Source organism: Eptatretus burgeri, chromosome 12 (assembly GCF_056783735.1).
Source record: "Eptatretus burgeri isolate ZD-2024b chromosome 12, Ebu_testis_v1, whole genome shotgun sequence".
Lineage (NCBI taxonomy): Eukaryota > Metazoa > Chordata > Myxini > Myxiniformes > Myxinidae > Eptatretus > Eptatretus burgeri.
In genome coordinates, this window is record NC_140972.1 from 59805533 (window position 1) to 59827717 (window position 22185).

General features: G+C 41.5%; 1 protein-coding gene across 1 annotated transcript in view; it reads left to right on the top strand.

Moving 5' to 3' along the window:
* The window catches only part of LOC147015714 (spondin-2-like), a 47742-nt gene extending 25872 nt beyond the window's left edge, over positions 1-21870 (top strand). Inside the window, exons 4-6 of the mRNA XM_085848158.1 lie at positions 9211-9402; positions 10180-10339; positions 19419-21870. Coding sequence (XP_085704284.1) covers positions 9211-9402; positions 10180-10339; positions 19419-19603 — 537 coding nt within the window. The 3' untranslated portion in view covers positions 19604-21870. The remainder of the gene's footprint in view (positions 1-9210; positions 9403-10179; positions 10340-19418) is intronic.
* The last annotated feature ends 315 nt before the right edge of the window (positions 21871-22185 follow it).

Here is a 22185-nt window from a genome sequence, read left to right on the forward strand (position 1 = left end):
AGTCAAATGGAAGACAAAATCGGCACAGTCTTCATTGGAGTCATCAGGAGGAACCTGGATAGGATTTGGGTTTCAGATGCTACTCCTCGACTCCCAAACCCATCCAGGTGCAGCCAAGTGAGCCTCATTCAAAAAAAAAAAAAAAAAAATCAAAAAGAATCCAGATTAAAAAAAGAAAAAATTCTGGCTGCCACACCTTGCGTCCGATCAGGTTGAAATTTAAAACATGTATTCCCCATCGTGACGGGATCATAATTGTAAAGTTTCATATCACTTTATGATGCAGTTCAAGAGAAATAATTTTTGAAGGATTTTTGTTCAATATGGCTGCCGGACAATGTGATATCAATTATTCATGAACACCCTTGTATCCCCAAGGCTTGGGAAACATTGATGTGAAGTTTCCCCTTGAACTGTCCATCCGTTCTGGAGAATATTTTATACGTTTTCGGGTAAATCCAATGTGGCTGCCAAACCATGTGACCTATGATGTCATATGTGTGAACATTTTGTTCCTCATGGATAGGTGGTCATACGTGTAAATTTTCACCTCAATCTGTTCAGCCATTTCAGAGAAGATTTTTAAAGTTTTTTTGTATAAACAATATGGCTGCTGAATTGCGTGACCGACGACATCATCAATTTTTTTTTCTGTGGACCAATTTATCCCTAGATGACCCTCAAAAATGTTCATGCTGATCGGATGTAGCGTTCTATATTTGCAATTATGACGTCGTAATGAAGGCACCTATGAAGTCATATAAAAAATCACACTTATTGCCCCATGAGGAGTACTTGCCAAGTGCTAAATTTCAACTTTTTCCTTGGTTCAGTCTCAGAGATGCAGAGGTCCAAAGTTTTCCATTTTTCCAACATGGCTGCCATACCACATGAGCTATGACATTAATATGGAATAGGCAAAGCCTAGAAGCGAACGTAGAATTCTTCTTACATTCGCTTCTTAAAGATATCAAATTAAACAGTTTTTTTGCTAGGAAAAAATAAATATTACCTTAACATTACCTTCATAACAACTACACCACCAAGAACAGGATCTCATCTGCAAAAATAAATATTACCTCAACATAACCTTCACAACAACAACTACACCATTCGAACAGGATCTCATCTGAAAAAAAAATATTACCTCAACATTACCTTCACAATGACAACTACACCGCCTAGAACAGGATCTCATCTAAAATAAAAATATTACCTCAACATTACCATTACAACAACTACACCGCCTAGAACAGGATGTCATCTGCAAAAAAACATATTACCTCAACATTATATTCACAACAACATTATATTCACAACAACTACACCGCCTAGAACAGGATCTCATCTGAAAAAAAAAATTCCTCAACATTACCTTCACAACGACAACTACACCGCCTAGAACAGAATCTCATCTAAAATAAAAATATTACCTCAACATTATATAAACAACAACAACTACACCGCCTAGAACAGGATCTCATCTGAAAAAAAAAATTTCCTCAACATTACCTTCACAATGACAACTACACCGCCTAGAACAGGATCTCATCTAAAAATATTAATATTACCTCAACATTACCTTCTCAATGACAACTACACCGCCTAGAACAGGATATCATCTAAAAAAATTAATATTACCTCAACATTACCTTCACAACAACAACACCGCCGAGAACAGGATCTCATCTGCAAAAATAAATATTACCTCAACATTATATTCACAACAACAACTACACCGCCGAGAACAGGATCTCATCTGCAAAAATAAATATTACCTCAACATTACCTTCACAACAACTACACCGCCGAGAACAGGATCTCATCTGCAAAAATAAATATTACCTCAACATTATATTCACAACAACAACTATACCGCCTAGAACAGGATCTCATCTGCAAAAATAAATATTACCTCAACATTATATTCACAACAACAACTACACCGCTGAGAACAGGATCTCATCTGCAAAAATAAATATTACCTCAACATTATATTCACAACAACAACTATACCGCCTAGAACAGGATCTCATCTGCAAAAATAAATATTACCTCAACATTATATTCACAACAACAACTACACCGCCTTGAACAGGATCTCATCTGCAAAAATAAATATTACGTCAACATTATATTCACAACAACAACTATACCGCCTAGAACAGGATCTCATCTGCAAAAATAAATATTACCTCAACATTATATTCACAACAACAACGATACCGCCTCGAACAGGATCTCATCTAAAATAAAAATATTACCTCAACATTATACCTCAACATTACCTTCACAACAACTACACCGCCTGGAACAGGATCTCATCTAAAAAAATTAATATTACCTCAACATTATACCTCAACATTACCTTCACAACAACGACACCACCCAGAACAGGATCTCATCTGAAAAAAAAATCCTCAACATTACCTTCACAACAACAACAACAACACCCCCAAGAACAGGATCTCATCTAAAAAAATAAATATTACCTCAACATTACCTTCACAGCGACAACTACACCGCCTAGAACAGGATCTCATCTAAAATAAAAAATATTACCTCAACATTATACCTCAACATTACCTTCACAACAACTACACCACCTAGAACAGGATCTCATCTGAAAAAAAAATCCTCAACATTACCTTCACAATGACAACTACACCGCCTAGAACAGGATCTCATCTAAAATAAAAAATATTACCTCAACATTACCTTCACAACAACTACAACGCCTAGAACAGGATCTCATCTAAAAAAATAAACATTACCTCAACATTACCTTCACAACGACACCGCCAAGAACAGGATCTCATCTAAAAAAAAAAAAAATACTAGAAGCGAACGTAGAATTCTTCTTACATTCGCTTCTGACTTTACCTATAACTTGTTCACAAATGTATACGCAATTTCCGGTTACTTTGGCCTGGATTTGGGATCAGCGATCAAATAATGTAAATCACGATTAAAAATTATTTTTTGATGATGCGGGAGATATCTTTATTAAAATCAGTGGAGGAAATATACACCACGTCTGATATTTGGGTCTTTTATGTCTCCGACGATGCCTTTATCTCCCGGCATGCATCATTCCCCATGACAAAAACCGGAAGCAAAAAAAAAAACCCGGAAGAAAAGGGTCATAGCCAACAACACGGATTCCAAATTGCCAGGCTATTGTGTTGTTGTTGCTGTTGTTGTTGTTTCCTATTCTCTCATGTGCACGCGTTAAGTATGAAGCTCACTACGTTCGCTATAATTATCATGACACTATTCTGCATGGTGAAAATTTCGTCTCAATCTGACAAGTGATTACGGAGAAAAACACTCATGTTCTGTGTGGACAAACAGACAAACAAATGAAAAATCAGTCAGAGTGCCAACTTGGCGAAACGGAACGGCACTCGGTGGAGCACATACCTCTGCCAGGCTGAATAGTTTACATTTTGTCTCCCACTGATGGGCCGGATCTGAATCCAGACCTGAACCAAAATCAAATTGGTTTGTCATTGTTACCGAACCAACTCAACCACCAAGTTTCATCTGGATCCGTCCATAACTTTTTGAGACATCATGCAATATCGTTTTTAGCCCATTCTCTCAATGGTGAAGAATCCGATAAAAATGAAATAATTCTCGTATCCAGATATGGATTCAGATCTTCACCAAAATTGAATAAATTTTTCCTAGTGACATTCCCAACCTGTCCACCAAGTTTTGTGTGAATCTATCGATAACCTTTTGAGATATTGTGAAATATATGGTCTGTCTGTCTGTCTGTCTCTCATATACTGCATATATATATATATATATATATATATATATATATATATATATATATATATATATATATATATATATATATATATCTTCCTCTTTCGGCTGCTCCCTTTCGGGGTCACCACAGCGGAGCATCCGTATGATCCGCATAGTGATTTGGCACATGTTTCACGCCGGATGCCCTTCCTGACACAACCCTGGTCGCCTCTTACGACACAGGGATATGGTACACCTATTTTAACCGGGGTATACACCGGCCCAGTATACTGGTACTCATTTCGCCGACCTCGGAAGGATGACAGGCTGAGTTAACCCCCTGTTGTATTTATTCAGTGGCCCAACGGGGCTTGAACTCAGGACCTTTCGGATCACAAGCCGCTGCCCTAACCACTGCGCCAACACCAGGCTCATATATATATATATATATATATATATATATATATATATATATATATATATATATATATATATATATATATATATATATATATATATATATATATATATAATCTCTCTCGAAAATTTCTCAGATCCTGATCTGGATTCAGACCTTAACTGAAATTCAGCGTTGCCGTCCTTGGCCAGTCACCTACACACTTTTTTTTTTTCAAAACGATTGCTTGAAAACTGTGGCCAGAAATTGTGTGACAGATAGACAGACCAACATACTTGGCGAATTTTTTTTTCGCCTCGTAATAAACAGACAAACAGACCCAAATGCAATACCCTCTCCTCTGGCGTGAGTAACTATTTGACAAAAGCTTTCGACTTGCCTGAATGGAATAAATGGGAGAATACACGAAGCGGTGAGAAGATCGAGATAGGAAACTGGACAGACAGATACGTCATATTATTTATGTAGAAGAGATAGATAAAGAACAGGAACTTCTACATCACTGATGTGTATATATTGTCGTGGAGGTGGCTGCTCCAAGTTAACCCCCCCCCCCGACCCAAATTGTGGTGACACCGCCAGCCCCCGGACGGTTGAGTGGTTCCTTATTAATAGGAGGCAGACACATTGATCCTTGGGGATTATCACACACGCTCGAAGGCCAATGGTGGGGGGACGGGAGCACCGAGGGGGGGGCGGGGGGGTTATACTCGAGCCCCATGATAAATACTCGGATACAGCCTCTTAGAATGAACACATTTAATGAAAATAGACAAATATTTACAAAGGACAATACTTCAAAAGGTAATGATAATAACAGGAAGTAAATCAATCCAAAAGCTGAGGCGCCTCTATGCATGGACTTGAATTCAGACAAAGGGAAAACAAAATAAAAAGAAAACCCTTCCTTTATTCTTTACTTGTACTTAGCTTGGCCCAGAGCTGGTCATTGTGGAACTTGGAATCAAGTTCCACAATGACGCTTCCGCCAGCACATGCAGACACGTGCAAAATGGCACTGTCACTTCTCTCGTAGCAGGACAAATGAAAGCCAGGCACTCCACGAACATCACTCAACACCAAGGCTCAGAGCCTCGGTGCAGCTGCTTCATGCGCCGATCGTCCTCACCGACCCGCTATGACATACATGAGGCTCGGGGTCCGTTTCTCACGACTCAACCAAGAGCCAAAGGCCAGCGTCTTGTTTTGTGCGTACACTCATCCTGAACTCCTCCTCTGACTGACTAACTTCGCCGAAACCACCGCTTCCTTCTTCAGGGCGTGGCTTGTTCGCACAAAACCCGGGAAGGCGGTGAAGCCTGGTGAAGCTGTGAAGCCGTGAAGCTGGCAGTCAGTCCATGAAGACTATATGCCTATGAGTCACGTCCTGTTTGAACGTTAATTCCCCAAGGACCCAAAAGTCCCCGAGGACCCAAAAGACCCTGAAGACCCAAAAGTCACTAAAGACCCAAAAGTCTCCGAGGACCCTGAAGAGCCAAAAAGACCCCGAAGACCCTGAAGAGCCAAAAAGACCCCGAAGACCCTGAAGACCCAAAAGATCCGGAGACCCCAAAAGATCCGGAGACCCCAAAAGATCGTGAAGACTCAAAAGTCACCAGACCCCAAAAGATCCCGTAGACCCCAAAATACCCTGAAAACCCAAAAAGACCCTGAAGAACCAAAAGTCACCAAAGACCCTGCAGACTCAAAAGTCATTGAAGACCCTAAAAAACCTCAAAGACTCAAAAAGACCCCAAAGTCACCGAAGACCCAAGAAGATCCTGAAGACCCCAAAAGACCCTGAAGACCAAAAAGTCACTAAAGACCCCAAAATACCCCAAAGACACAAAAAACCCTGAAGACCCTTTAGACCTTAACACCATTTAGACCCCTTACACCCTTCAGATTAGACAGCATAGACCCTTGAGCATTTAGTCCACTTGGACCTTATATCACAAATAAATTTCAAATCAATATAATATTACCAATATTACAAATAAATTTGTCGAAAAGAAATGTTTATTATGATTGGTGTTAATCATGACAACACAGCAAATGTATAACATCAATCTCTGCAACGACGTGTGGAGAGGCGAGTGTTGCGAGCCGATCCACGCTAATTTTATAACAAAGTGATGGTTAAACCCAGAAATGAAGCATAAATAACATTTTAAAAGCTATTTTGGTTCATATATTGAGGAAGCCAACAAAGTGATGTTCACAAAGTTCAAACCGAAGCTACTCAAACAAATCTTGTGGTATCCATGGATGATTCAACTCATTTCCAACGATCTTCTAATATATAGCAACAAAACAGTGACAAAGAAGTTAAGCATAACTTTTAGTTGAATATTCATGAACATGTGGCATGCATCCTGGTGGACATAGTTAACCAAAACAATATGAAGATGAACAGCAGAGATTTTCTGGAAGAATAGTCACATGCAAAAATCATATCCTTGAATAGAAGCCGAGATGGAATATAGTATACACGAGCAGCATTCTGCATTTGCACAAATCGCCTTGAACGAATCATCCAAGACAAGACAAAAAAGCTATAATCTACGTAAAGGTTTTCAAGTGTATGTGTGTTCATTTGTGCATTTGGGTGTTATCCTCTCACAGCCGAACTGTAGCACATAGAGGCCCCAGATTTTGGGTGCAGGTACTGTCGGCTCACAGGCAAAAGGTAATAACTCCATAGCTTTTCAATGTCAAACACGTCCTTAAACCACCGCCAGGAAAAGCTCACGCAGCCGGGCAGTGCCGGGTATCCCCCCCACCCCCACCCCAGGTAGCACTGGGTAGCTCCTGCTAGCAAATCAAAAAATAAATCGACAAATAAATAAAAGGCTGGTGTGTCTTAGACTGTTGCGAATAAGAAAGATGAGTTCCCTTCCAAGGAATTTCAATACAGGAGGAGGCATTTGGTCCATCAAAGCCTGCATTATCATTACCAACCTATGGTTATTTATCTGTGCTCTATCCTTTTTAAATGCCTAGCATCCAGCAAGGAAGTAGCAAGTACCATTTTTGAAGTCTTCAGTATCACTGAGCCAGGGTTAGAACTGCTGACCTCCCAGACTCAGAGCAGACACTCTCACCACATTACACCACCAAGGCTGGTGAAAGTTTCTCATTCACATAACTTTTTGAATGCTGCTCATAATTGATCGTTTTGTTTTTAAGCCCTTGGTCTTACTTTAGTGTTGCCCTGTTTTGTTTGTACTAGAGATGCTTTTACACACACTCACTGAGCATGGGTCCCAAAAATTACCTGGCTATTCAGGTGGGTCACAAGTTTGGAAACCGCTGCTTTCATAAAAAAAAACACATTTTTATTATGAGCACTGACGGCTGCTCATAATAAAAATTGATGTTCATAAACAACGTGTGGGTATCTCTGCGGAGTTCGTCACGCGCTCATCCGATATGCTGCGTCGAGTTATTGGCAAACAAAAGAAAACAAATGCCTCTGTTACCACCAGGCTCATTTTCTCTTTGAGTTTTTAGATTCGTATTTGTAATCTTAAGCTACATGTAAAAAACGAAGCAGATTTGGTTGAGAAAGCTGCTGTGAGAAATGCTCTGGTTATGCCATTTTTTTGTTACCAGAATAGTGTTAATTTGCATTTGCTGTAGGTTTTCCTTTTAAACAGTTTGGCCGCAGACAATGCAGGGAAATGGAGCAATTTCCCAAAAAATGAGAGTGTAGGTGGGGGAAGTGGGGGTTGGGGGGGGGTGGTCTTCACATTTTTACAAAAATGACCTTAGTGGATTGAGGGGAGTCATGCGGAGAGGGGATATAACCTACAATAAACCCCAGGGGTGAATCGGTGCCTGCTTACAAACAATCTGTACAAATTAAAGGAAAAAAATATGACGTACAACATGAAAGAAGATGATTCAACATAATCACCACAAATAGGATTTTTTTCCGATTAATTGCCATTCTTATCTCAACAGTCGAATCACCAAACTTGGTGTTGCCTCAGTGGTGGTTACGGAGGTTGGCTTGGGATCTTAGGGTGCCGAGTTCAAGCCCTTTTGGCCACTGAATTAACACCAGGTGGGGTTGACTCAGCCTGTCATCCTTCTGAGGTTGGCAAAATGAGTACCAGCTTGCTGGTGTTGGGGCACAGCATCAGCGGCATCGTCGCGCCCCAACAAAATGACAGCTACCCGGCAGCCAAAGCTGCCATATGGAAGAAGAAAAAGTTTAATCAACTTGTCAAGTTTTTCCACATCACAGTTTCAATTCAACAAACATTTGCATGTACAAACTTACATACTCCGATCCTTTCAATCTGTGCCACCATTCCTTAATATCCCGACTTGCGTGTCTCCTGCATTTTAATTTCCTCACACACTTGATGATGGCCGAGCCCGAATCCGACACCATTTCTCCAAACATGGAACTGCACGTTCTGCCAAAGCAGTGGACCTCAAGTGATTCAAGCTCTTTTGTGATCTTAAACTCTTATATAATAATGATCGAAAGCTTGATTGTGGACAGACAGACGGACGGACGGACGGACGGACAGACAGACAGACGGATCGATGGACATGGACCCCCATTTTATAAGTCACTTCCTTCGGAACTGACTAGAAAGTGATGGAAAGACTAAAAAGTCAACAAACTGTGATGAAAGGTGACAGAAAGGAACAATTTAATTTGACCGTACTGGCAAAATAAAGGCCCGTCCTTTAAGGTCTGTAAAAGGTGGAAAGTTGATTCCATGTACTGTACATTAACCTGTTTTTAAACTTTAGGCATATAGAATATGCACATCATCAGCAAATTGATGTTTGAAGAAAAGCATTTGATGAAAGGCTGAAAAAAAAATAAGGACATGTTTGGGTGAAGGTGCTTTTTGAAGGACGGTGTTCTGCAGGAGCCGTTGCCTTGCCTGCCCAGCCCTGGGAGGCAGTTAATCAGATTTGAACCCGCCGGGCTCGCCTGTCACCCACAAATTCTATGACAAGTAAAAGCGAGAGAATGTGAACCTGTCTTGCATCCCCTTTCATCACAGATTTCCTTCATGATGAAGATAATTCCAAGCCCAGACTGGTTTGTTGGATTGGACAGCATAAACCTCTGTGAAGGTGACCATTGGCGCGAACATATCTCCACCAATCTCTACCCTTACGATGCGGGCACGAACAGCGGCTTCACCTTCTCCTCGCCGAGGTTCACCACACGACCACAGGAACCCATCGCAAAGGTGTGCTTCATTGACTGAACCGCCACTCGTAATTGGCGGATACACTTCTCAACTTGACATCTCTTCAATAGCTGCTCATGAGAGTGCCAATTCTGATCTGTTGTACCTTGAACCGATGTTTAACTAAATTTACTAAAACGATGTTCAATGGTGTAACTGATAAAGTAATGGAAGCATTGTTGGGCAATTCCGCAGTTAGTAACGTTACATTTTAGGGACATTCTCATTATTTAGATAAGAGTCCTTTCTCTATCTGTGGATGTAAAGTCTCATTAATGTCACCAGAGATCAACCTACTCTAGACGTAGAACAGAGCAAAGAATGAAATCATTTCATGAAACATTCTAGAAGAAAGAACTGCTTTTAATGCCGGTTAGTAACGTTACAAAAAAAAGGACGTTACTAACCGGCATTAAAAGCAGTTCTTTCTTCTAGAATGTTTCATGAAATGATTTCATTCTTTGCTCTGTTCTACGTCTAGACTAGGTTGATCTCTGGTGACATTAATGAGACTTTACATCCACAGATAGAGAAAGGACTCTTATCTAAATAATGAGAATGTCCCTAAAATGTCACGTTACTAACTGCGGAATTGCCCTGTTGCAAATTTGATTGCCTTCTTTAACTTCAAAAGTGTGCTAATATTTTGCAATTTGTTTCCAATTGTATGCAACCATGTTAAAATGCAAAATATTTCTGCTTGTGTTGTTGGTATATTTTCTTCCCAATTGTCGTAGGACATCAGTTCAGGCAGCTGTTGACTTTTGCGTTCCACAGATTACGTCGAGATCGCCAAGGCATCCTTCTAACTCGTTCTACTATCCGCGACTGCGCAGGCTACCTCCCATTGCGCACATCACCTTCTCACATATCAGGAGCAGGCAGAGTCCCAGCACAAGGCAGCCTCCAATTGAAAACAGCATTGGACATCCACTGGGTAAGGAGAGTCATCTCAAGGATGTTACGAGTTGGAAAACGAGTGTTCTGTTCATAATCCCTGCTTCAGGTGGCCAATGCTAGAAACGGAAATGAAGTGCTATTCCGCCTTTACAAATTTATCACAAGTTTGGTGCTCTGGTTTATCATTGGTACAGGTATTCAATCTGAAAAACATGTGCAAGTATACGTATCAAAATCTAATTATGGTACTCTACCTGAAGGAAGACGTCGTGCTGCCAAAGCAGTCTCACAGCAAGCATTACAATGAGTGTTTGCCATTGCTTTCCCCGTGGTAGTCAGGGCAGGAATCTGTAATTTGTTCAGGGGTGCCGGCGATAGCTTGCCTGCTCTTCACGAAGCACATTGTGGGATATTCAACATCTATCAAGTAATTCTGGCTGATGAGAAGCCCAGTTGAACGTCCGTCTGAGGGACGATGCACAAACATTGATGAACCACCCGACATGTGAAACACCAGAATGGCAGTTTATAACTGGGATAAGATTTGAACCCAACCTCAACAGCTCAAAGGTGAGTGCACATATCTGTTCACTATCCTGCCAGCCTGTATAAACACAGACACTATAGATACACTATTAGAAGTAATTATAGAAACATAAAAAAAGCACTAGAAGGGCACTCGGAAGAGCGCATACCTCCACCTGGATCTTCACCAAAATCGAATCAATTTTTCCTTGCCACATTGCCAACCTGTCCACCAAGTTTCGTCCAAATCCGTCGACAACTTTTGTTTAGATATCGTGCTATCTATCATATTTGGCCCGATCTCTCAATGATGAAGAATCAATTTTAAAATTCTCGTATCCAGATATTCACCAAAATCTAACCAATTCTTCCTTGTCACACACCCAACTTGTCCACCAAGTTTTGTCCGAACCTATCCATAATTTTTTGAAATATATCCTGTTCACAGACAGACGGACAAAAGGACATAACCTCCGTCAACCTTCGGTGGTGGTGGTAACAAAATAAACTTTTCCATGCCAAAATTGGCATGTCTCGGTTGCTGTTGATGCCATCTTGGTTGCTAAGGAATTATGGGATATGGTCACAGTGTTGAAAACAACCACGATGGCCTGTTACCTCTGGATACCAGTTTTCTCCATCAAAATCCATCAAATTTCTCACGTTAAACAATGGTCGATTTTGATAGGCCAGTGCCAGGCATTATATTTTCGAGGTAGTAAAGCTTCCCTTCGATTGGTTCAGAGATCTTTGGAAAAAAAACAAAAATCATAAAGCAAAGCTTTTTGACCATTCAGGTTCATCAAAAGGCAGTGCATTCGATCCGATGGCTTGGAACCATCCTGTGATGTTTCACGTTTATCGGTGTAGCTTCGGGGAAATGGAAGTGACAATTTGGTTTGAAAATAATATAAATAATCACAGGAAGAACAAGGCTTCCAAGACATAAGTTGGAAGAAAAATAAAAATAAACCTACAAAAAGTGGCCTTCTCGGCTTATATTAGGAGTCCTTTCACTGACCTCATGATGCTGGAACGTTTATTCTTCTTTACACAGTCAAGACTCATGGAAGAGCGAGAACACTGAATGGTGACAGAACAATAGTAACAGGAGAGTGAGATGGGGGTGGGGGGGGATGAAGGTGACAACTACACCAATAACAGGCTTGAGGACAAAATAGAGGGAGGTTTGGACAATCAATGGGTGTTTAAAATTGATATGTAACAGTTACCTGAAATAATGGTCCTCTAATTAGCCTGTACCCATGCAGCCAGTGGGTGATAGGGTTGTGTGTGTGTGTGTGTGTGTGTGTGTGTGTGTGTGTGTGTGTGTGTGTGTGTGTGTGTGTGTGTGTGTCAGTGCTGATGCAGACGTACAATTCTGATGCAGACGAGCTTTGCATTGTGGGTTGCTTTCCAATTAATTTTTGCTCAGTAAATGAGGGAAACAAAACTGTGGTACATGCAAACACTGATGTATTTGGCAAAAATCCTCATAAAGTGGAAAGATTTCTGCACATTCCAATCTATAATGCATGGTCAAAAAAAGTTATTATTGGAAAAGAAAAGATCAGCAAATAAAACAACAAATTACTTTTGAGGTCACACTTTTTTATACAATACACACATGTTGATGTCTATTGTATCTTTAAATCTTTGTCACATTTGTGTAACACCTTATTCATAGTTATTTGACTGTTAAGTCTGGTGTTGGCTTTATGATTAGGGTGGTGGGCTTTGGGTCCTAGGATCCTGAGTTCAAATCCCCTTGGCTGTTGAATTAATACCAGGTGGGGTTGACTCTGCCTGTCATCCTTTCGAGGTTGTCAAAATGAGTGCCAGCATGCTGGTACATCCTGTGTCGGAGTGATGACCTGTCCAGGATTGTGCCTAATAGCGAAGGAGACTGCTTAGGCAGCACCAACGCTCTGTACAGAGTATGGTTCTAATGGATGGATGGATGGATGGGCTTAGTGGTTAGGGAAGCTGGCTTGGAATCTTAGAGTCCTGAGTTTGAGACCCGTTGGCTGCTGAATTTACACCAGGTGGGTTTGACTCAGCCTGTCATCGTTCCGAGGTCGGCGAAATGAGTACCCGTGTACTGGTAGAGGGGTACATCATCAGCGGCACAGCCACGCTTCCAAGAAATGATAGCCACCCCAGTAGCTTAGCTGCCATACGCAGGAACAGATTTGGCTGTTGCTAGTATTTGGCTGTTGCTAGTATTTGGCTCCATATGATCACATCTGATGTGTCAGGGATCACTGTCATTGGTATCTCTTCTACGCTCGGCCATCTTCTTCCTGATGGACATTTGAACTCAGTTATTTCCACCACCGATTAATTAGAAAGACTGTCAAAATTGACACATCAAGCCATTTGTAGATGGGCATCTGAGCTGCATGAGTTTGTCCCGTGTATAAGATATTGGTTGTGCCTACACTGGCAATTTTGTGCCATGCTGGGATGGTGCTGTCAGCATGACTACTCACTTGAGACACACAAGATCAGAATGGTGAGAAATCGGAAAATATCAGAATGGTGAAGGAAAAATTCATTTCTACAGATCAGAATGGTGAAAAATTGGTTCCGCAAGCTTGACAATTGGGCATGCCCAAATTCATGTTACACAAGCACCGACACCTTGATCTTTAACTCTCACAGCAGTGCACATCAAACGTTGCAACTCGCATATCTCGCCTCAAGTTGTGCGACGACAGTGGCTATGTTGATTGAGTGCAAACATAGTTGATAACTACAGAGTTCAAAGAACAGCTTACCCCGTGCAGTCTTGAGAAAAAGTAGGTGGGAAGGATCTTTTCAGCTCTTGCTTTACGTTTTCAAGCACAATCTATGTTTCCAATGAGCTGCAATCTTTTTCTGAATCGAGAGAGACAGAGACAGAGAGAGAGACAGAGAGAGACACAGAGAGAGAGACAGAGAGAGAGACAGAGAGAGAGACAGAGACAGAGACACAGAGACACAGAGACACAGAGAGAGAGAGAGAGAGAGAGAGAGAGAGAGAGAGAGAGAGAGAGAGAGAGAGAGAGAGAGAGAGAGAGAGAGAGAGAGAGAGAGAGAGAGAGAGAGAGAGAGAGAGAGAGAGAGAGAGAGAGAGAGAGAGAGAGAGAGAGAGAGAGATATGATCGGTCCAAATTCCGTAAAATGGCGTAACATTTTGTCCAATTACTGCTAAACTGGAAGTTTTTGGAAGTGCAAGCAAGGCAATTTGTGTTCTACCATGTTCAAGTATATAATTAAATTGAAATAAAATAAAAGTTTTGAAGGCTGGAGAAAAAAAAAACAAAAAAAAACATTTTTCAGAAGTTTATCGCAGTTGATAAACTCTTTTACACCACCTAGTCCGGGAGCCAACCTGTGTACGAGGCTGTTTTAGGGTTGGACCTTACAGCCTCTGCTATAAAATTTTACACCCCCAGGATGTTTAGATATATGTTTGCAGTTCATGAAAACCAATGTTGGCAATTCATAAGCTCTTGCGAAAAATTTTGGCGGCCGTTTTTGTTTGAGGAAGATTTGAAAAATTTGATAAAACAGCAATTGTCAATAAAATTTCTAAAAAAATTAAAAAATCACATTCATGAAAAATAAATGTGAACTAAATGTAAGAATTCAATCAGTGCATTGTAAAATGACAAAAAAAAATTGCCTTTGTGAAAGTAAACCTCGTAAAAGTACATAATTTTGTGAAAAATGCCTTAAAAATAACGTTTTTTGAAGATGGCCTTTAGAACTTTTCTTATCATAGGCAGATGCTGCATTAGAATACTAATTTCTCCTAATGTGATATGAACATGGGATCCATGGCTAATTAAAACAGCAAATTTGATTGAGTTCTATCAATTTTTAAAGAGAAAATTAACATTTTTGTCAACCAAAGTTACCCCTACCCCCAAAATCCTCTTACTCTATTGAACACAGTTCGGTTAAGGTTTGCTGGATCCAGGTTGGGTACTTCACAGTTCACTCTTCCAAAGGAAAATTCAATGGTGTTTGGAGTGACATGGCCCTGGAGCAGACATATAACAATGAAGGGAAGACATCTCTGTTCAAAGGCATATCTCAGGCACCAGCTGCTCGAGATAAATATGTGAAGACAGCACCATTTCTCACAGCTGTATCAGAGAACATAAAGTCTATGGCTAATCTAGGCCAACAGGAATCTACTCATCATGGAGAAACACATAAGCAGGCAACAGAAGAACATATGCATGTTGAGGAGATCAAGAAAGTGATATGCCAGCAGATGATAAACCCATTCCAGTGTAACAACCAAGTGGATCTGCTCAATAGAGCAACTGGTGAGAAGGATGCTTCAAAAGACTTGGTCCATGCTCAAGCTAAGGGCATGGAAGCCATTATGAAAGCAGAAGAGGTGGTCTCTATTAAGATTGAACCACTGAAGCTGGTAACTTTCTCCTCACAGAAGAAATCAAACCCATCAAGGAAACAGAGTTTAATCAGGATCTATCAAGATGAGACTGCAACTACACGTGTGCTGTGTTTCTATCGAGATGCCGACCCAGTCACAAGACAGATTGCATTTTCCCATGAGTGGACAGACTACCCATCATCCCTGTTTGAGGTTGATCCACGCTTAGCACAGGGGGTTGTAATGCGCAAAGGCAACGAGTCTGATTTCGTGGCAGTGCTAATTGCTGAAGCTGAGCAGGATGTTGTTTTACAGCTGCCATCATTACCACAGAGTGACCTATACACAGTTTATCTGGTAGACACAATGGCATTTGTAAATAAATACCAAAAAATGGGTGCGAAAACATTTGGTGAACTTCCCCAGCTGTATCTTCGCAAGCAGGTGTATCCTGCAGTTGAAACCTGAAATGTGCAACTGTGTCAACATCATTGGTGATCAGTATGATTTTGATGATAGCCATACTTTGAAGGGTGATGAGCAGCAGAGGAGAAACCAGACAGACCAGGCAAGACAATTCTCACCATCCAAGAGTCTAGAAATTCCGGACTGGAATTTATTCATGAAGAATCCAAGAAATAAAGAAATCTTCAGAACTTCATTGGCACTTCCCTTTGTGAGAGTCCTGAAGCTATTCCGGATGGAGTGACCATCATTCTTGGTGGTATGATGGAAAACAAAGGTCACACTCTTTCCATCACATCAGCATCAAGTTCAGTTCTGGACTTACCTTGTGAAGAACATGAAGAGGCAGACACAAGGATTATTGCTCATCTTGCGTATTGTGTGGAATATCTTGATCACCATCGAGCTGTTGTGCATGCAACAGATACAGACATAATTATGCTGTGTATATATCACTTCTGCTGCTTGAACACATTGCAAGAACTCTGGATACAACGGCAGAATCAATTCCTACCTATTCATGAGCTGGTAGAAGTGTTGAGCAAGAAGTACCAGAAAATCCTCTTGATGTCGCAGCTACACTTCTGTGCACATATGTGTTGTGTGGATGTGACACAGTGAGCTACCCATTCAGAAGGGGAAAAGAAGAGGTCAGGTCAGGTATGGGAGCATGTGCCAGAACAGCGCGTCGCTGCGTCCACTTTCCGCCGGTACTCCAGGGGCCTCCGTCTGGCCATCCCCCAGGCAGATGCCAGGCCCATCCCCATCTCCTTGAGATGATGGTCAACCTGCTGCAACCATGAGGCACGTGGTCGGCCCACTGGCCTCCCACTCATGAGACTCCCTCGCTGAGAGAATCTGGTGAGCAGGATCAGCGCCAGGAAAATGAGCCACATGTCCATACAGCCGCAGCTGACGCTCACGGACTATGCAGGTAACAAATCTCATCCGAGTCTCTCTCAGCAACCGCTCGTTGGACACAAAATCCGACCAGCGATAGCCAAGGATTCTCCGAAGAGACCTGGTACCAAAGGAATTAAGTCTCCGTCTCAGATCCTTGGTCAAAGTCCAAGTCTCGCACCCATAGAGCAAGACTGGAAGTACCAAGGACCTGAAGACTCAGACTTTCGTCCTCCCGCACAGGTACCGGCAGCGCCACACCCCATGATCCAGTGAATCCATGACTCCCCAGGCCCGACCCAGACGTCTATTGACCTCCGGCTCACAACCTGCGGAGACATGAATATCACTGCCAAGGTAAGTGAATCTCTCCACGACCTCAACATCCTCACCACAAACAGACACAGACAGGACAGCAGCATCCAAGATGTCACCGAAAGCCTGGATCTTAGTTTTGACCCAAGAAATCCGTAATCCCAACGGCTCCGACTCCTCATTCAGCACCTCGAGGGCCCCCAAGAGGATGTCTAAAGTCTCCGCAAAGATGACTGCATCATCTGCAAAATCAAGGTCCGAGATCTTGACATTGCCAAACGATGCACCGCACCTTGAGTCTCTCCGACATCCTCCCTAGAATCCAGTCCATACAAGTGCTGAAAAGTGTGGGGGCAAGTACACATCCCTGACGAACTCCAGTAACAACTGGAAATAAGTCAGAGATGGTACCACCACACTTCACAGCACTCTCAGTACCAGAGTAGAGTTCAGACATCAGATCGATCAGTTTCGGTGGCACCCCACGAAGACCAAGAATCCTCCAGAGGACATCCCGATTCACTGAATCGAACGCTTTACAGAGATCAACATAGGCTGCAAGCAGCCCCTGCCGAAACTCTCGTCTGTGTTCGGTGAGGACACGAAGTGCAAGGATACGGTCAATCGTTGACCTCTTTGGTGTAAAGCCTGACTGCTCTGGACGCTGGTGCTCAAGCAGATGGTGGCAAACCCTATCAAGAATTATCCGAGCAAAGACCTTGCCCGGCACTGAGAGCAGCGTCACCCCTCGGTATTTTTTGCAGTCTTGGCGATCACCCTTCCCTTTCCAGAGAGGGACAACAAGGCCCCTCCTCCAGTCAGTTGGGATGATGCCTGTGTTCCTGTGAAAAGAAGAGCGGCACAGGTTTCTCTGGGACTGATAGGAAACCTTCCCCACCTTGTTGATTTTGGAAGAGATAGTGAAATGGCAGCAACAGAATGTGTCATTGATGAGGCCAGAGTATACTGGACTGCTCTGCATGGCCAAAAAGGGTTCAGCTGTTTGGATACCCTCAGGCAGCATATGTTTGTCTCTTCAAAATTAGACCTTAGGTCACTGCCAGCAACAGAAGATGCGTTTTACTTCCTTGTTTTAAGAGCATTGTATCAATTGCTTCTGTATAGGCGTGCACATCTCAGTGACCGAGCACTTCCCCCAGCCACAACATTTGGCAGAACCCTTATCAATGGAAAACTGGTCCCAATTCTCATGTCTAAGCCAGCCAAGCCAAACATAGACAAAACGGTGTCTTGCATGTGCAAATTATCCAAATGTCTGAAACGATGTTCATGCAAAAGGCTGCTGTGCCTTGCTGAGTGACATGCATATGCCTTGGTCAGAGAGGTTCATGTGGTGGAGTTGTTTCAGAGAGTGACTCTTCCTCTGAAGAGGATGTTTCATGTCACAATATTGTGTTAATCCATTTCTAATTTTATCTTCCTTAAAACCATGGCATGTAAAAGTATGTTCTTGTTCCTGACCCCATTGATAGTCAAGCATTTCTGAGTTACATAAATCTTTTGTTGTTTGACATATAACCTTGTCAATTGTAGGTAGGTTAAATCTACACCAATTGTGATATAGGAAATGAACTCCTCTTTAATATGAGGGGTCATTTGTGTATATAGGTTTAGTGGTTATGATTTTAGGACAATATGAATTACCCCTACCCCCATCCTACATCTTCGCTTTTGCCAACATTTTGTTATCAGAGGGGGCTCGCAAAAGTGTTGACTGTGTTGTTGCGCAAGAGTTTCACCATTGCCAACATTGGTTTTCATATACTCAAAGGGTGTCTCTTTATGAAAATCAACACAAAAATTTTATAGCAGACCGGGCAATTTTTTTTTAATTTTGATCGGTTGGCTCCCGGACTAACCTTATTTAACACGTTAAATTAGTTATTTGTGTCTGTCGCTTGCATCCTTTATGTCATCCCTTAAAACTGTACGTTTCCTGCTTGGAATGATTTTCAATTTTGCTTGACTGTCAGACTGGAAGACAGAATACAAGTGATTACTTTACTCCTCTGTGTTCATGTGTGCTTGGGATGAGATTCCGTACAATTTGCCAAATTCAGAGCCAAAGTACTGCTAAACTGCAGGTTCATGTTCTGTTCATGGTCCGATTAGTGTTCGACAGTGTTCAAAATGTAAAATTGAATTGAAATTAAGTAGTTCTTCGATTACTGAGTGACGACTGGAGACAGATAGAGTGAACCAATTGCTTAATCTCACGTTGCGCTTCTTGCACGGGGTGAAAATGGTTGTTGTGCGTGCCAATGCCAGAGTTCTCCAATGTTCCACGATTTCCCTTAATAAAGGTTCCGCACTATGTAGTTTGAGGTGAGGATGCTGTTGAAGACATTTTATTTTCAAGTGGCTCTTGTTATTAACAATAGATGTCTATGAGAAGAAATGTGTAGCCATCCTGAAAGAGCGAAGTGCTGGCTTTTGAATGACAAGACTTGTGTCACATTTATGCCCTAACCCTGCCCCCCCCCAACACACCCCACAGATACACCCCTGGATTGCCTGGTTTCACCGTGGTCTCGATGGGGTTTGTGCATCGCTCCGAGGTGTGGAGCACCTGGTGTAAAACGGCGCACACGCTACGTGCGGGTTAAACCCGCGAATGAAGGCATTGCTTGTCCCACCCTCAAGGGCACGGCGCCTTGTCCTAGGCCTTTGTGTAAGCCGTAGGCAGCGATAAAATGGAATAGCCGGTAAAAGGGGTCTGTAATACGAGCTTAACTGCATATCACCCTCTCTTTGCACAAAGCATTGCTGCCACTGCACAATATTTTATCTTCCTTTCATTTGTAACTGTGGTGTTTAGCATTGAAGATAGATAATTGAAAGTTTAGTGTGCCATCGTGGTTAAAGGAGCCATCTGCACATCAAATACATCGAAGTTGGGAAGGGGTGGGGGTGATGTGTAAATTGCAAAAAAAAAAAAAAAAAAAAATTGAGCGAAGGGAGAGGGGAATGATATGAGAGAAGAAGGAGGGTGAGACATAAGGTGGGTGGGATGGGAGGTGGAATGTAGAAAGGGATGAGAGAAAGGGAAGAAAATGTATGAAGCCAATGTTGGATAACAGAATTCACTAATTTTGGACACAAGATATGTAGATGAGTCAAGTCGTGTAGAATCAATCAATGGGTTGAATTTAGGAAAGATCCATATTCAAAACCAAGGGCAGCACAAACTCTTAGAGCTGTGATGTGCTCCCTGTGCTCGTCTAGATGTCCGAGTGGTCTTGATCAGGGACTGAAGACCACTCCATGGTCGAAACGTCAGTCCTGAGCCTTTCCGACTGTGTGGCGATGCGGGTCGGTGGTGCCTCCAGTTTGGAAATCAATCGTATATGTATATAAATATATATACATATTTAAACATACGTAGGGTGGGGTATTTATATCTGACGGTTTATTATCCTTACAACTTTTTTGTTTCTAAACCAAATAAAATTTCTACACAACATAGGCACATACTTCAACTTTTTAAAATCAATTTTGTTTCTTTATTTCTTAAAAATTACATCAGACAAATGGGCCCCTTTCGAATTGATGCATTCACGACAGCGGATCATCATATTGTTCATTACCGCAAGCGATGTCTCTTGATCAATAGGGCGATGGTTGCAGTGATGTTTGCCTTCAATTCATCAATCGATGTTGGATGTTCGTCATAAACTTTACCCTTCAGAAATCCCCATAGGAAGAAATCTCGTGGAGTTATATCTGCCAAATCAAAGTGTGCCTCATCTGTCATGATGACCTTGTTTGTGAAATTGGCATGCTCATTGCATTTAAAAAATAAATAAAAAATTTAAAAAATGCTCATTGCATTTAAAGTGCTCGATCATTAAAAAACTTTCAAGTATTATCTGTAAAACAAAGAAAACAATAACTATTTATACCAAAACTGATTCCGGCTAAAAAGATTGCAAATGTGTCAGATATAAATGCCCCACCCTGGATATATATTTTCACTCTTTGTGGTCAAAATATTTCAAACAAGATATATAGGTAGATGTGCATTTGGTCCTTGTGGAGAAAATAATAAAAAATAAAAAAACAACTTGAAAGCAGCATTCTCAGTCAAAATGTTAATGGAGGTTAAAACACTTGCAAATAAGAACAATTTTTTTTTTGTAATAATAACCATTCTTTTCACGCTGTGATGCACATCGGGCTGCTGAGGAAGTTTCATTGGCTAAAGAGTACAATCCGAGATGGATCGCCACTCTGATGCACAATACTCGAATGGCTTATTACCCCAGTAAGCTGGGACTCATTTTGCCGACCTCGGAAGGATGACAAGCTGAGTCAATCCACCTGGTGTTATTTTAATGGAAAAAAAACAGGGGCTCAAACTCAAGACACTAAGATCTTAGGCCAGCCATCTTATCCATTAATCCAACACGAAGCTTAATTTATTTTGTGCAAGTGACAAAGTTGCAAATAAAAGAAATAAATTGTGGTCAAAAAAAACAAACTTTCCTTTATCCCAGGGATTCTTATCTTGCTGTAATTCCTAAAACCACAGAAGGGCAGGGCAGCCTTGTAATACTCAGCATTTAAAACACAAAAATAAATAAATAGAAGTAATAAAAAAACAACTTTGGAAGCAAATTGCAACCTGGCCAATTAAAGTGCGGTGCTATACAGTACTAGCAAATCCTTACGTCAGCTCCATAGTGGCAATACCCCCAAGGATAGCGGGAGCAAATTATCACTTTGCCACATGTTGAGCTGCACCAGCCACGTGCTGTGCTGCTAAAACTCAATATGCACAATTATTGCACATACATAACAAAAATGCTGCTTGTTGCCTTATTTAGCACCAAACAGCAAAGATGAATCACCATCTTGTCATAATCTCGACTGTTTCTTTCATGCACTGTTTCCTGCTTGGCATTTACTCACAAAGTGCAAAAATGAATAAATGAACTTATTTTCATCAAGTCCGAATGACGATTATTGTGACTCAAATGTGAACCGTGATCCTTGCACCTGCCGACTCTTTGTTTGGAAATATATGCGGATTATTTCAATGTGGGGACCTCTTTGATGTCCAATTGAGTCCAGGCAGGAAAGCAGGAACATATGGAAAAATTCAACTTCCTGCAGCAAGGAAAAAAAAAAAAATGTTCTGTACAGTCCAAGGAAACTCAACAAGAAGCTGTTCAAGCTGATCATACCAATCACACAACTTACTACAACATATGGTTTGTACCTACAGACACCCCATACTTTCAAGATGCTCTTATTCTATCCTC